Source organism: Saccharomyces kudriavzevii (assembly GCF_947243775.1).
Source record: "Saccharomyces kudriavzevii IFO 1802 strain IFO1802 genome assembly, chromosome: 13".
NCBI classification, from domain to species: domain Eukaryota; kingdom Fungi; phylum Ascomycota; class Saccharomycetes; order Saccharomycetales; family Saccharomycetaceae; genus Saccharomyces; species Saccharomyces kudriavzevii.
This window is the reverse complement of record NC_079284.1, coordinates 42,718-58,373: the sequence shown is the minus strand read 5'-3', so window position 1 is coordinate 58,373 and position 15,656 is coordinate 42,718. Positions and strand designations below refer to the sequence as shown.

Sequence of the window (15,656 nt, the reverse complement as noted above, 5' to 3'; positions counted from 1 at the left end):
TACTTGCTAATCGAAAAGAAAAAAAGAGAGAAAATAAAATGACTGTACATAAAAATAATAATAATAGTAATAGGTATATCAAATGGTAGAAAATTATTCCCGTTTTTATCAATTATTTGTTAATTAACAAGTCTTTGAGCGTTACATCGTCTAAATTTGTAATTTCTTCACGTCAACAGGAATATCTACTTTCATAGAACCCAAGTGGTTATCGAATTTGATACTCACGCGAATGCAATAAAATCTACAACATAAGCATGTTTCAAAATTAGGTACCAAAGTCTCTTTGATGTTAGAATTTAGCTTCAAATTAACTCTTACATCCCTCTTGTACTGTAAGGGCTTGACCATTTCCCATTCATGCACAATTTGTTGAGTGAATTTAGTGGCAGTGGATGCGCCATTACTAAACGTTGCCTGTAGAAAATTGTTATTACTGGATGGCATCGAAGCGGTGTTACTACTTCCTTTCTTGGAAATAATATCCTCAGTCTCTTGTTCAAAAGTATGAATTTGCTTTTTGAAGATGTCATGTAAATCAATAACACTGACTTTTAACCCAGCTAAACTGTCAATATCATTGTTTATTTGATCAGATATAAAATTTGTGAATAACATTTCTCTTGAAGAGTCTTGGTCTCTATTTCTATTATAAAGTTCATTTAACTTCACATGGTTTTCTTCAAATTTTTTACGATATTCATGAACTTTCCTCTGGTAGGCTGAAAAGTTTTTCTTCAATCCTTTTAATCTTTCCTCATTCATTAATAGTTCGGTACTGAATTTGATAGGAATGGAATTATCAGACTTGGCTGTAATAACCACAAATTCTGTCGTAACAGAACTTATCTCGGGTGGTTTATGCTCTGCGCTGTTATTTGATTGAATGCAGGTCAAATGTACATCCAATTTAGTGAGCGGAGTTTTTACTTCCTCTGGAAGCATACTCATTAACCTCTGCCAGTTTTCTTTTTCCTGTTGACTCTTTGCCTCAAATTTATTAGTTTTCCTTAATAATGACGGTGACCAGTAAGGTAACGCAGATTGTGGTTTTTTAACTGATAACACGATCAACCCAGAATTGTATGCATGTGGACTGACTGAAGATGAGCTGTTTTCCGATGAGCTCAAAAAATGAGAAAACAAACTTGAATTCGATTTGTTTTTATTCTTGAATTTATAGCGTAACTCAGTCTCAACCAAGTTTTCCTTTTGGACCATATTTTTGGAATCGTAGGATGGCGATTGGTGAGCAGCATCGTCAATCCTATTGTTAACGTGTAATTGATCCATCTTACGCCTTAATATTTCATCAGAATCTAAATCTTCACTGCCGTCCAAAGTCCCGCTTATATCTGTGTCATGAATGTCTATATTCGAGATTGCCTCGTTTGATTCCAATTTTCTGAAAACCTTGTTTAAAGCTTCAAATCTATCCTCAATCAATCCTTCCAGATTATTTAGTTGTTTCAAGCATGTCTTCTCATTTTGTTGATTAGTAACGCCGGCAAAAGGAAATGGCATAACTCTTAAGTTATATTCCTTTTCTTTCATGATATTCAGTTTAGAGGTTCTTTTATCCTTTCCCACAATTTTGGCATCAATGGTGTAATTGATTGATAAATTATCATCTGCCATATCCAATGTCAAAATAGGTGAGCCTTTTGTACCTAAATGACCACATCCAAGCACGCTATTAACTTTTATGCCAGAGTATTTACAGCTATTTTTATATTTGTCAATGCCAAAACTTGGTGGTAAAAGGCAGTGAGAAAATTGCTCTTGTTTACACGTCACATCCAATAATTGTGTAGGAAGCTTGAACATGAAGAATTTTTTATACTTTGTGTTTGGCTTTAGCTCTCTACTGTTTGAAAGGCCAATGATGGCATCATCAAAATCTCTTTCTCCTGGAACAATATTTATACCCGTACTTGGGGTAATATTTGTATAAGACCAAGATGCGCTTAAGTCGACCATTCTCAAAAATCTTTTTAAAGTTCGTTTTCCCTTTTGGCGATCGATAACAGATATATACGCCTCCAAAGTAACGTAAAACATTTCGAACTTCAAAGGTTGAGAAGATCGATTTTCAATCAAACAATAACCATGAATAATATCGCCGGAGGTGTATTCCTTTAATATGGATTGTTCTTCGGGATGCTCGTGGGGTTGTGATGCTGTTCTTGTTATTCTTATATCAACTTCAATCGGAGTAGTCAATTTGGGTAAGGTGTATAACTTGTCTATAAAAATATTATCTGAGTCGTTCAGGTCATCTTCGAATGGTATTTGGCTTACATTAGTGTCTGATAAAGAATGACGTGATTGTTCGCCACTTGTTGTAGTATTTATAGTAAGATGCTGCGTCTGCAAAGGGTGCAGATTAGTGAGGGAGTGGGAACTGGCACCGATGCACGCGCTTTCAGATCCTGGTACCGCTGTCAATTGTGACCTTTCCACAGAATTGTCATTGCTGGGTAGTATGGTCATTCTTTGTGTACGAACTTCTTGATAAGAAGGCGGGAAGTCGTGTCTGTCAGGATCAACGTTCCCCTGAGGTATGTGTCTGTGAAGAGCATTATACATTTCAAAAGATGGCAGGACATCCACTAACATATTTGCTCTATGTGATAGTGTTGATTTCGTACAGTCCATCTCGAGAGAATTTTCTTCTTGTTCCTGTCGTAAACGGTCCAAATTAGTTGTTGAAGCGCTGCGTACATCATCTTCTTGATTATCATTTGCCCGTGGAGTGCGGTTACTATTTGGATGGTATGAACTTTTTACAGAATTCCTTTCTAGTTGTTGTTGACGGCGCTTCCTCAATAAATGGATGTTGTCTTCTGTAGATATTGATTTTAAAGAAGGTCTCCCATTTTTCCTCGATGAGGTGGAGAATGTAAAGGTCATTGATATTCTCTTCTGCAGAAATACCTCAGACCAGTTATTTCAACTGCAAGTTTGTCAACCAGGAGGGACAAGAAACGGTTTCTTTCGAAGATGCTACTAGATTGAAAGGATCTAGTGCTGGGTCGAGGCAAAGATAAAGGGTAGAAGTGCTCTTAGCATGCCTCTTTAACAATCTAGGAAAATTTTCTTAATAGGTGACGACAGTTAAAAAAATAAAAACCATCAAACAGAAATGCGAAGAGCCCAGTCTGCCAGAAAACTGGGCGAGCAATGGCGAGCCGACACTATGAATATACGAACAGGAAAAGGCAAAAAAGCTAATGTCATATGCATAAAAAAGTGCATAAAGATATAAACGTTCTAAGGAATCCTCAATGATTTTCTGAATACAGAGAAAGTGAATTTCTTGGCGTTTTCTGTCGTAGCTTTCCATGAACTAGTTTGCTCCCCCCCCCTTCAAATTTTTCAAGTTTGTAACTAGGCAAATTCCACGCACTATTTACACTGAAGAAGTTCTTATTGGGTGAATGTTCCTCAAAAGAACAATGCAAAGAGTTTGTAGCAGTCTTTTGATGAACTTCAGGCAGGCCTCTTAGAAAATAATTACCTCACATGATTCAAGCCCACAAAAAAGCAGAAAGAACATCATACAATGAGCCACGCTGTTAGCTAGTCAATGAACCAACGCGGAAAGACGGTATAGGATCAAGGAACAAAGAGAAGAATCCAAATATGTTATCCCTTACTTGTTCTACTTCTTCTCCTAAGTAATACACTTCCGCTAATTCTGTTGTGATGGAAAATTATGCCGCAACTACATCTGCTTGGGAACAGCAGATCTCGTTCATAACACTTTATTTTAAATATTACACCCCGTTGTTGCCTTGCTCATATACCATTACACTAGTTGCATGACATATTTTGGGTAGGACAACAAATATCTAAGGAAGAAAGAATTAGCCGCCGTCTCAACACATACCCTTTTGTTTTCTCAAAATTTAGGTAAGAAAAAGGGTAGGTTCATTTCAACGCGCGCTCGTTTTATCTAATTTGGTGATTGATATGTAATTATATGGTACTAGTACATGTAGGATGACGTGGCAATGTCATTCAAAGCCTTGATATTCTTATAGTCGTCCTTATCGAACCCCGAATCGGTAGTTTCAAAATGCGTCCACAAAGTCTGAAATTCGGATTCATCTAGTATATCGTTGGAGGGCCTTTCAACGCACCAACTCGTCTCTTTCGATCTCTTGTGTAATTCCCTATCTGCCTCCATTCTGTGTAATAGGATGTTTGCATTCGTTGGCTGAGTCTGCAAATTTGGGTCAATAGTAGTTGCATCGGACGTGAATTGTTGGAAAAAAGCCAGTTTTTTCAAGTCTCTGTCTTTAAGTAGTGCTTCTGTTCGTTGCAATGACTGCTCGTAGTCCTGTGTAGTCCTCTCTGTCTTGATACTGTACCAAGTAGTAGCATCCAGGCTTATGGAGTCTGATGGTGTGGGTACAACGGTGGCGGTGTCACACTTGATTAGTCTTGACAAATCCAGAAATAGCTTTTTACAGGTCGTTAGGTTCGTGAGAGATTTCCAGTCGTTGCAAGGAAGGCATAGCTCAAAAACCAGATCTATGTCCATTAGCAGTACTTCGTTTAACACCTTGGCGACGTTGGTATTGGAATGACTGTGAGGATACAAATTTCTTATTATTCTGACATAGTATATCACCACATCCAGCCTATCCAATGGATCCATTTTCATGGCTGTATCGAACAGACACTGGTGGAAGTCTTCATAATGATGCCTGTAGTTTCTTAAGTAAAATTGTATAGGATCACTATTCAGTTTTTGCTGAGATGACGGTGGTGTAGTTGTCGATGATGATGTGATGGAGTCCGTCGTCTTGTGCAGTGTCTTTTGCAAGTTTTTCAGCACCTGAATGAATTGTAGTCTAGCTTCGAGGGAGTCCATCTTTACGATTGGTTTCTGTATTTATAGTATCTCTTCACTTGGGTGCGTAGAGTAGTCTGTGTAATTTTTCTAGTTTTTCACATAGTGCTCAATTAGGAAAAACTGTGAATTATAAATTACACCTGAAGAAAATATCAGTCTTAAATATACATTGCTAAAGAAATTCAAATATATATACACGTAAATATAATATTTATGATTCTTTCAAGCAGTTATGATGTGGCATATGCCAGTTGTTTTAGTCATATGCGAGAAATGAATGTCATATAGTTGTGTTTTTCTCTGTAGATTCAGAATTCTTGGTGATATGGGTTGCCTGCGGTTGCGGCTGCGGCTGGTTTGATGATGCTGTGCTTGTAGACAAATCAAGATATGGTTTCACAGTGAAGGGCCGTTGCAGATAGTTGTAGGGTCCCATCAGAAAAGAAGATGACGGGTCCTGATTATTCCCGTTTATAGTAAAGTTCATGTTCACGTTGACGTTGTTGTTGCTGTTGCTGTTGCTGTTGCTGTTGCTGTTGATGTTGTTGTTGATGTTAAGGTTTGCGTTATGATTAAGGGTATGGTTGCCATTTGGATTTGAATGCATGTGCCCGTCGGAGTTCGCCGTAGAAGATAACAGAATCTTGTGAGTGATGAATGGCTTGGGAGGAACCACGTCGACCCTTTGCTGTTGCAGCTGTTGATCCATTAATGACTGATGGGTGTAATCCATAGACGGAGGTAACGCCGCGGTAACTGGTGCTGAATTGTGAGCTGGATGAGAAGACGGGCTATGCGTCAACTCCCTCAGTGCGTCCACAGCTTCCATGTCTCTGGAACTGATGGGGCGTGATTCCTGATCCTGTAGAGTAATATCAGCGTCTTTACCTCCAATATCCTGCCTCCTCCTCCTACCACTGCCGGGCTTTCTTCCCTCTCTTAACGTCTTTCCTTTACCGGGCTTTCTGCCGCTTCCAGGTTTCCTTCCTTGTGCCAAAGTTTTTGCCATCGCCTAATGTCGTGCTCCAATGCAATTTAGGATACTTTGCAAAGATACTAGATGATCTGTACTAAACTCCGCCAACAATAACATATTTTATTTTTTTTTTCATTTTCTTCCAAAACTCATCACCAAAAAAAAAATGTACATTATCATCGGCTTCATAAACGAAAAAAATTGCTAAAATGGAATCACAATAGAAAAACATGCAAACTTCAATAGGGTAGTTGGAAAAGAGTATTGCCTGGGTTCGCGTACATATGCAGTCTTGTTGAACGCTGTTACTGATCCGTAAAGACCCATGGAATGCAGTCAGCAGTGCCAAGACAGACTCTGATGCCTGTTTTGCTGTGTTACCCGTTGCTTGTATTGAAGAAAATCTTGAATTCCTATGAAAAAAAGAGTAAAAGCAATCAAAGGCGTTGCAAGCAAGCAAATAAGCTTGTAATTGGGGGATATATAGAGGGCAATGACTTCTACGACGTCGGAAAGCGGTTTTGGTACTAGACGTACCCTAGTTCAGTTGAAAAACCTGCCGGATTTGACGGAAATTAGTCACTTGAAGATAGATGCCCCCGTAGTGGAAATTTTGAGGAAAACGGTATTATTCCAATTGAACTCGTTGGACATCTGCATTTCAAACTTTGCATTGGATGAGCTGGTCAATCTCGTGGCCGTTCAAATGGACGGGATGTTTCGGAACCTACACAATCTAGCACTTCTGCAAAGAAGATCGCGAGCTACTCAAGCGGATTTGAAGTTATTGTTTAAGGAGTTCAATCTGGACCCGGCCTCTCTTTACCAACAGCTTCAGATCTCAGAATTCATTAAATCTAACCATTCCGTGGAGTATGAAAAACTGGTTAGCTCGTCATCGTTTTCTGCGTCTTCACACAACGAAGAAGACGAAGAAGACGAATTGAATAATATCGAAGAGCAGCAGAATGAGATCAGCGTCTTGTTACCACCTTCCAATCCTTTGGAGAAACTCATGCCGAGTTGGCTACCTAACTTTCCACCAGATCATACTTACAGATTTACGCCAGAGTTTAATCATCCAATTACGGACCTGAAAACAATCAAGAGAGAAATCGTAAAGGAGAGCAAGGAGTCTGAAAAGGCCCTGCTGAACCTAAACAAACGTCTTCTCCACATATCCTTAGCGTCTCATGCTCCACCGCCGCGTCTTCCAGACGATGCAGATGCCGGTGAACAGCAATTGGAGATTTGGGGCAACGCACTTCAAGAAGAGAAACGAACCGCAATATCAAAGTCCTTCAACGAAAACAACATCGAGCAGTATGCTAAGTATAGGGTAGAACTGGCAAGAGAGCGTGTTTCGAAGTTCGAGGTTAACCAATTGAAAAGAACAAAAAATCCATTTTTGAGGATTTCGGAAACTCTCTACTCTTCCAAGAGCCCACATCAGCCCCATAGAGCGATACAGAGAGCCATCGACTTGCAATTTCGAAAATCAATGATGCTGTTTGCGCACAATCTACCCAAAGTCCAGAAGCTGAAAAAGGAAAAAATACGAATGGCCATAGAAGAAAGATCAAGATCGTTAAAACGCCGGCAAGAAGAACTTATATTGGAACGAAAGAAAAGAGAACAAGATGAAGGCCATGATCTGGAGCTCCTGCTCCATAATGAGCACGCAAGGGAGTCTACTGAAAACAACACAAACCCCAATGCACCAAGCAGTTTTACCATAGATATAAATGCGAACGCGGATGATGAGGACGATGATATGAATCTATTTGGAATTTTGGGCAGCAGCGGGGATGAAAACGAAGCTCCCAGCATACAAAACGGGAATGTGGCCGGGGAGCCAGAACCCCCCACGGCGACAGTGCAAGATAACGCGAATACTACGTCTATGACACATAACACAACGAACATTGACGCGACTGCCACAAACCCCTCCTTCTCCTCCTTCCAATCAACTCCTAATGAAAATGCCCCAACGTCTCCTCCTATACTCAAAGCCACGGACCACGATATAACTATGTAAATACTACTTTCGATAAAATAGTGTTTAACCTTAATATAATACCAATTCAATTTATCTCCGGAAAAGAATTTCTTTTTTTTTTCGGCGAGTATACCTAAGCAAGGTTTGAATTATTCAGAATCAAAGAAAGTAATGTCCTGTGAATTAGTAAACAGCAAGAAAAAGGAAGCAGACATAAAGGTGCAGTGAAGGTCATTCGAGCTTGAAAACTTACCAATTGATACTTAGGATGGGCTTGTTTCTTAATCTAAGGTCAAGTATAAAGGAAAAAGCCATGGACAATGGACTAGGCTTGCCCATTTCAAGGAACGGTAGCTCGAATAATATCAAAAATAAACGCTCACAACATGACTTTAAGTCATTAAAGGGCAAATATAGGTACCAATCACGGTCCACGTTATCTAAATTACAGCTTTCAGTGAGCTTCATATCCATCATTATTATCACTGTTTTGTCGTTATATCTGTTAATTTCGCGTCTTGCAGGATTGAACGTCAATGTATCCTTACGAGATGGGAAATCGTTGCTGAGCCCCTCGGAATCGTCGGAAAACTACAAGACGATAGACCTGGAAGACGAAGAATACTATAACTACGATTTCGAAGATATTGATCCTGAAGTGATATCAAAATTTGATGGTGGTGAGCAGCATTACCTGATATCCCAGTTTGGTTCAGAAGTCTTACCACCCGAAAATGAAGAAGAGTATCAAAAGGAACTGAACATGCTCTTGGATTCTACCGTTGAGAAGTATGATTTATCGGATTTTGAAGGCGCTCCAAATGGATTAGAAACACGTGATCATATTCTTTTATGCATCCCACTAAGAAACGCAGCTGATGTATTACCCTTGATGTTCAAGCATTTAATGAACTTAACTTACCCACACGAACTGATTGACTTGGCGTTTTTGGTCAGCGACTGTTCTGAGGGTGATACTACATTGGATGCGTTAATAGCGTACTCGAGACAATTGCAAAATGGGACGTTATCTCAGATTTTCCAAGATATTGATGCAATCATTGATTCGCAAACTAAAGGTACCGATAAATTGTATCTCAAATATATGGACGAAGATTATATTAATCGCGTTCATCAGGCATTCTCACCACCTTTCCATGATAATTATGACAAGCCGTTTAGATCAGTCCAGATTTTTCAAAAGGACTTTGGTCAAGTAATTGGCCAAGGCTTCAGTGACAGACATGCTGTCAAAGTTCAAGGTATAAGAAGAAAATTAATGGGAAGGGCAAGAAACTGGTTGACTGCTAATGCTTTAAAACCATATCATTCATGGGTTTATTGGAGAGATGCCGATGTAGAGCTTTGCCCCGGGTCAGTCATTGAAGACTTGATGAGCAAAAACTATGATGTTGTTGTTCCTAACGTTTGGAGACCACTGCCTACATTTCTGAATAGTGAGCAAGCATACGATTTGAATTCTTGGATGGAATCTCGGGAAGCTTTGGAATTGGCAAAGACACTTGACGAAGACGACGTCATTGTGGAGGGTTATGCAGAATATCCAACATGGAGGGTCCATTTAGCCTACATCAGAGATGCGGAAGGTAATCCAAATGAAGTGGTTGATTTGGACGGTGTTGGAGGCGTGTCTATCTTGGCAAAGGCGAAAATATTCAGAAATGGTGTACAGTTTCCTGCGTTCACTTTTGAAAATCACGCTGAGACGGAAGCATTTGGTAAAATGGCAAAGAAAATGGGGTACAGAGTCGGTGGTTTGCCGCATTATACTATTTGGCATATATATGAACCAAGTGACGATGATTTGAAAGAAATTGCCACGAGGGAAAGGGAGAAGAGAAGAGAAGAGAATCAGGACGAGTCATGATGACATTCACTATTAATTCAATTTAATTTAATTCATTTTAATTTAATTTAATTTTTGTTTTGTTTTGTTTTGTTTTGATTTGATTTTCCTTTGTTTTGATATTTCTTTTTTGCATTCTAGAAAAATGAATAGGAATTATATGCATATATATATTCTGTAAAATAAGTAAAGTACCCAAGGAATAGGTGAAAGTTACTATTTTAGTAAAGTTTGAGTCTGTGCAAGCGCTTAAGGTAGAGAAATATTTTAAGAATCAGGGAAGCTATTGGTTAATTACAAATTATCATTTTGAACATATATAAAAGGTATTGCATTATATGATTTTGTTTACATAACTACCTTCCACGAGCCTTAGCTTTGTGGTCTTTTATGATTCTTTCGACCATGTAAAGCCCGCTAATTATGCATGCCAAACTAGCCAATCCTATTCCCAGGTATTGAGCGCCTCTATACCCTTTCAAAACATGTTTGCCATCTGGATCAACATGCGTTTCCACTGTGGCACCCATACCTAAACATAATGACATAGAATAATTGACAACAGTATTGACTAATGACCCAGCCATACCTTGGTATTCCATTGGCAGATTATCACTAAAGATAATAGAAGATGCAGGAAATGAAAAATCCATTCCAAAGCTTAAAATGATCATTGTTCCCAATTGAGTGCGAAAGTATGTCTCATGAACTGGTGTAACACTCGCCATTATTGAACCAATGTTGAATGCCATCATGGAAAGGAATAAAAACACTGAAGGTGATACTTTTTTAATGTAAATTCCTACCAACAGAGCAGCGATAATACCCCAAATCAAGAACATGAAATAAGTACCACCGGCCCATACGGCCGAGTAATGCCTTATGTTCAGTTGAAACTGAAAGTAGTAAAAAGTGAAGATACCAAATGAACCCCATCCGAAGAACAAGGCTAGCATGATTTGTATCATATGACGATCTTTTAAAACGGCACGCGGTAACAATGGACTCTTGGCAAATCGATTCTCGTAAATGATAAAAACGACGAGAAAAACGACAGAAATGACCAAAAGTACAATTATATAAGCTTGGTCCCAGCCTGAAATGGGAGCTTGGTTCCATACAAAGTTCATTAAAACGAGGCCAATGACACCCAAAGCAGAGCCAATCCAATCCATGGAAAAATGTTGGATATTCGTTGGTATATTATTCGGGATGGAATATACTGAAAGTGCCAAATTAATGATCGACGTTATGGTATATGCATAAAACGCCCATGGCCACTGTTTAGGGTTTTTAGTACCAATCAGCCCAGCAAAAAGACAACCTAAAGTTGCACCGACAGGTGCCATTGCACCGACTAAACTAATCACGATATTCTTACGGAATGTGCCGCTCACGTAAATATTTCCGATTATGCCCAGTACATTTGGTAAAACAAATGCGATTCCCAGCCCTTGAAAGGCTCTACTGATAATAAAAAAAGTATCGCTACCAGAATACTTGGTCAGCCCGCAAATTAAAGACCATATGATTATGACAACATATCCTATTGTCAACATTTTTTTTAGCCCATATATGTCACCTAGTCGTCCACTAATTAGAATAAATGATCCTGAAACCAGTGGGAAAGACGCCATCAACCATGTCCTTGAGTTTTCATTTGACCCGAAGCTGTTTGCAATAATATTCATAATCGAAAGAGTTTGCGTGGTTCCTGCTTGGTTGAGCAGCTGGCTTATCATACAAGTAAAAATGAAGAGATACTCATGCCACGAATTTTTGAAATAGTTTGGGTTTTGCCATCTTTGCTTGTCAACTGTCATTTCCTCCCCATGATCCGTGGAAATCGTTACAGTTTCTTCATTACCGTCGTGTCGTGAAGATTTTTTGACCGCTGACACTGATTCATTTTCAGCTTCAAAGGAGTCTTGTCTGCTTTCTGCACTTTTTACTAATGACTTTTCGTTCATTACTTATAAGTTGTTCGCACTCTTGCGATTGATTGATTCCTTCTTTGAACTTAGAATATTGCAGCAATTTGCGAAGATCAGAAGAAACTAACTCATCTTATACTCATCAAAAAAAAATCACTCTCTATATTTTCTTTTGACACTATTAGCATCAAACCTAGAAAAATGGTGACCGTATTTCATCCTGACCAGAACTATCAATGTTTTGGTAGGAGTCAAAGGAGGTCCCGCGCTAGCTGGACCTCGCGACTGATAAAGCTGAAAAAACAATGGAAAAGAAAACGGACTAAGGACAACTAGGTACACAATCGTGACTCAATTGATAAAGCATTGTGTCGACAAAAATTGTTTACCGCATGAGAAGTGCATTTGCACGTTTATAGGGTTACTTTTATAATGATAATAACTGATATTTAGTTTATACAGAGAAAAGATAATAAAAAGAAGAAGGTAGCCTCGCGTTGCTTGCAGTGAAATGTTGCTGAGTTAGGTGTGCCAGTAGCGTTAGCGTTATATTCCTTATTCTTCAGAATACGCGTTGTCTTCTGCGGAGGCACCGAGAATATTAGCAGCATACATAAACGTAGAATGTTGCACTTGTGCGAGATACTGCGCCATGACATCCGATCCCGGTATTGTTCTATGCCTTGGTAGAGAACCTCTTTTCCTTTCCCTGTTGTTTGCAGTTTCTGCATTTCTGCTGTCTTGAAATGATGTTTCACTCTTCTTCAGGTGATCATAGGACAACGTTGAAGGAGCCCTTGGAGGAGCCTGTCGCAACGATGATCTGTGATTGAGCTGCGATATCCCTACATCATCCTCATCTTCTACTTTCACTGGTCTTTTGCTATTGATGACTGTTTGGCTCGAACTCCTTAAGGTTTGTGACTTTAAAGCATATTCAGGATCGCTCGGGGAATGCATTATGACCTCAATGTCTGATGACGAATCAGAAGATCCGGAAGATTTGTTGAACAATTCTTCATAATCGGTTTCATCTGAAGTCGCGCGCTTCACGTCACAATTTGCTACTCCAAGACCTAACCCACCTAGACCCGTAGTTTCGTTATCGTTTACATTTTCAGCCTCTATCTCACTCTCAATCTCGTCGCCTGTAATGTTCTCGGTTTCTATTACACCGATCCCAGCATCCTTATGTGGGTCAAGACTAATTCCTAGGGATTCCAAATTCAAAACTTTGTCAAATGACTCCTTTTTATCGTTTTCATTTTGTCTCCTTCTTTCCTCTAGCTTACTCAAGCGTATGTTATAGCTCGGCCTTTTAACTTTTTTGTAAAATCTTGAATTTTTACCTGCTACCAAATTTTTATTTATATTACCACAACGATCCTTACCGTAGTTTATTAAAAGCCCTTTATAACGTCCATCAAATTTTTCCTCACCTGCCGTCTTCACTATCACTTCACCACCGTCATGATGTGCCATCGATTCTTTATTCATTTCTTCAACAAGACCTATCGCAGATGATATATTCATGAAATTTATCCAGCAGCAATGGCTATCACTCAAATAATTAATCTGTTCAATATCACCATAAGTACTAAAATCTTCTCTTAATTGTTCTGCGTCTGGTAAGGCCAATGTCTCATGCAACTGTTTGTATTGGGGGTCGTGAATGAACTTTTCCTTGAATGCGAACTCCGGCAAACTGACGTAGACATTTCTACTTGCCCCAATGGTTACAGCTAATGAAATCGATTTTGGTAAAGGACCAGAATAATGCCCCCATCCTACTCTTAACATATTACCATGTAATACTATCGGGTCAATGAAAGAATTCGCATAGAATTGCACAGCAGATGGAGCTTCGATGAAAGTAACGAAACTTATCCTCTTCTCAGGTATGTATTTTATGCTCTGAAGAATCCCTCCGCGAACGACATTACATATATCCTCAGCTCTAGATCTTGGATTGATATTTCCGATGTAAATCGTTCTATTGCCAACATCCGAGCCCATTGATGAAGCCACCTTGGCAGAAACATTGAAATTTTGCTCCAAGCTCTGAGTTATTGCGTTTGGTAGTACTCTTTGGTTAATTTGTAGATTGGAAGATAGCGGAGAAGGTGCGGCTATCAATTGTTGAGGTATTACCGCTCCATTTGATTGATTGGAGTCATTCATGAACATTTGTTCATTTAGTGGCAAAGGCGATGGAATGTCCTGGGGGAAATGCCTGGAATTTTCTACAGTCTTTGAAATTTTAATATTACTCAGATGGGTAGAATGTTCATTGATGGTTGGTGTTGAATAGTCATGAGAGGTGATTTCTAAACTGGTTCCATCAAGTTCTATTCCTTGAAGTTTTGTCGTAAGCAGATCAATCTCTTCATTCAAGGAAACAGATGACGAAAGACTAGTTAAACTTATATTAGAGTTTCCATATATGGACGACCCAATACTACTGTTATTATTTTGCGCGTTGATGCTGCTGATGTTACCTTTATTGCTATTATTGTTGTTATCATTCTTGATCCCAGCGGGAACAGATGGTACTGATAAACGACGTGTGGTCGTTTTGCTTTCGTAAATATTGGCAACCGAAGACCTGGTTGAGCTAACCATCAAAGGTGTTAGAGATACATAAAAACATTTGGAAATTTCTAAACTTTTGGAGAACTTTTTCAAGTAGTCGAGAACTTCGACCGCCATAAAAATGTTCAAAAATGTCAGTACAGCGTAGTTTTCAGGAAATTGATTTGAAGGTACATCTGTGTTGACTAAATCAATAGATTCTAAGATGTATCTTTTGTTTTTAGACTCGTCTAAAAACTGTAGTCTCTTTCTGAATAATTCGGTTTTTTCCAAAGCGCTTTTGAATTCAATGATAATAGATCTTGTGGCATCTTTGTTCTCTACATCATGATGCAGCGAAGCGCTGATCATCATCGAGTCATTGGCGGCATGAACTTGCTCGTCGACTTCCTTCGGCTTCTCACCCTCAACAAAGGTAGAGAGACATTCCGATTCGTAGTTTAGGCAGACAAATTTCAAATTTAGTGACTTGGACTTCAAGAATATCTTGAACTCTGATAACCTTTGTAAAATATTGTTATAAAAATTCAGACAGTCGCTTCTGGTCAAAAAGCTTATTAAAACAGATAGATTCTCTGTCTCTCCATCTTCTAGATCATCATTCTTATCATTGTCGACAAAATAGGCGCTTTCCAAAGTATTAAATTTGACAAAATTCTTGACTAAGGAGTGTAAATCGGTAGAACGATCCACATTTTCAATAAGCAACGATCTAGTTCTATAGGCATCATCACCAGTCGGTAGAATCTTGTAATTAATGCGAAAAGGCCTTTGTAGGAGGATTTCAGGATTTATCTCATCAAAAATGTTGCTTCTGGAGGATGCTCTTCTCCCACTGCTGTTCCTGGTGTCGCACCCCTTATTATTGTTGTGACTAACATTTCTCGTACTGTTATTATTCCTCGAGGATGAATTCCTTCCGTTTCTATAATAATTTGAAGGGGTCATCATCCCATTACCACTGTGGTTGTGATTGCTGCTGTTGCCGTTATAACCGTTTTGGTTCGAAACAGGCCTCGAATAAGCTTTCCTCTTAAGATTAGATGATCTTGCAGGGCTATAGCCACCTTGCATATTAGGCGAGGAAACAAACGGCGACCCCATCAACAAATGCGATGGCAAAAGGCTAGCACCATACGCAGTATCAAAGGGTGTCGGAGGGACATTAGGCAATGGTGAGTTGGTGTAATATGCTGGGTGTTGAGAGGAGCCATATTGGCCGACACCGTTGATGAAATCGACAGGATGGTACATCATTTGATTTCCTACCATAGCGTTCATCCCGTTATAATCATGCTGTTGACGGTATGCGTAATTTGCACCGGGTTTCCTTGGATTTGAGTTTGGCATATTTGGAATCCTCAAAAAGCAATAGAAAACAGATTCTTGTGGGTCTTATTCAAGCAGATCAACAGAACTTTTCT

General features: G+C 39.2%; 7 protein-coding genes across 7 annotated transcripts; 2 read left to right on the top strand and 5 right to left on the bottom strand.

Annotated features, from left to right (window-relative positions):
- Window positions 1-150: 150 nt before the first annotated feature.
- On the bottom strand, window positions 151-2,913 carry BUL2 (ubiquitin-ubiquitin ligase BUL2; the record flags this gene model as incomplete). The annotated part of the gene is made up of 1 exon (XM_056230116.1): window positions 151-2,913. The coding sequence occupies one exon, from the start codon at window positions 2,911-2,913 to the stop codon at window positions 151-153; it is 2,763 nt and encodes a 920-aa protein (XP_056084067.1).
- A 1,078-nt stretch (window positions 2,914-3,991) lies between these two features.
- Window positions 3,992-4,882, bottom strand: CTK3 (Ctk3p; the record flags this gene model as incomplete). The annotated part of the gene is made up of 1 exon (XM_056230115.1): window positions 3,992-4,882. One exon carries the CDS (start codon window positions 4,880-4,882, stop codon window positions 3,992-3,994), a length of 891 nt encoding a protein of 296 aa, XP_056084066.1.
- Window positions 4,883-5,144: 262 nt separating this feature from the next.
- On the bottom strand, window positions 5,145-5,873 carry DAT1 (Dat1p; the record flags this gene model as incomplete). The annotated part of the gene is made up of 1 exon (XM_056230113.1): window positions 5,145-5,873. The coding sequence occupies one exon, from the start codon at window positions 5,871-5,873 to the stop codon at window positions 5,145-5,147; it is 729 nt and encodes a 242-aa protein (XP_056084065.1).
- Window positions 5,874-6,333: 460 nt separating this feature from the next.
- Window positions 6,334-7,878, top strand: TAF8 (Taf8p; the record flags this gene model as incomplete). Its single annotated transcript, XM_056230112.1, has 1 exon — window positions 6,334-7,878. One exon carries the CDS (start codon window positions 6,334-6,336, stop codon window positions 7,876-7,878), a length of 1,545 nt encoding a protein of 514 aa, XP_056084064.1.
- Window positions 7,879-8,107: 229 nt separating this feature from the next.
- VAN1 (Van1p) lies at window positions 8,108-9,727 on the top strand (the record flags this gene model as incomplete). Its single annotated transcript, XM_056230111.1, has 1 exon — window positions 8,108-9,727. The coding sequence occupies one exon, from the start codon at window positions 8,108-8,110 to the stop codon at window positions 9,725-9,727; it is 1,620 nt and encodes a 539-aa protein (XP_056084063.1).
- Window positions 9,728-10,062: 335 nt separating this feature from the next.
- Window positions 10,063-11,676, bottom strand: ATR1 (borate transporter; the record flags this gene model as incomplete). The annotated part of the gene is made up of 1 exon (XM_056230110.1): window positions 10,063-11,676. The coding sequence occupies one exon, from the start codon at window positions 11,674-11,676 to the stop codon at window positions 10,063-10,065; it is 1,614 nt and encodes a 537-aa protein (XP_056084062.1).
- Window positions 11,677-12,195: 519 nt separating this feature from the next.
- On the bottom strand, window positions 12,196-15,582 carry NAB6 (Nab6p; the record flags this gene model as incomplete). Its single annotated transcript, XM_056230109.1, has 1 exon — window positions 12,196-15,582. One exon carries the CDS (start codon window positions 15,580-15,582, stop codon window positions 12,196-12,198), a length of 3,387 nt encoding a protein of 1,128 aa, XP_056084061.1.
- Between the last annotated feature and the right edge of the window lie 74 nt (window positions 15,583-15,656).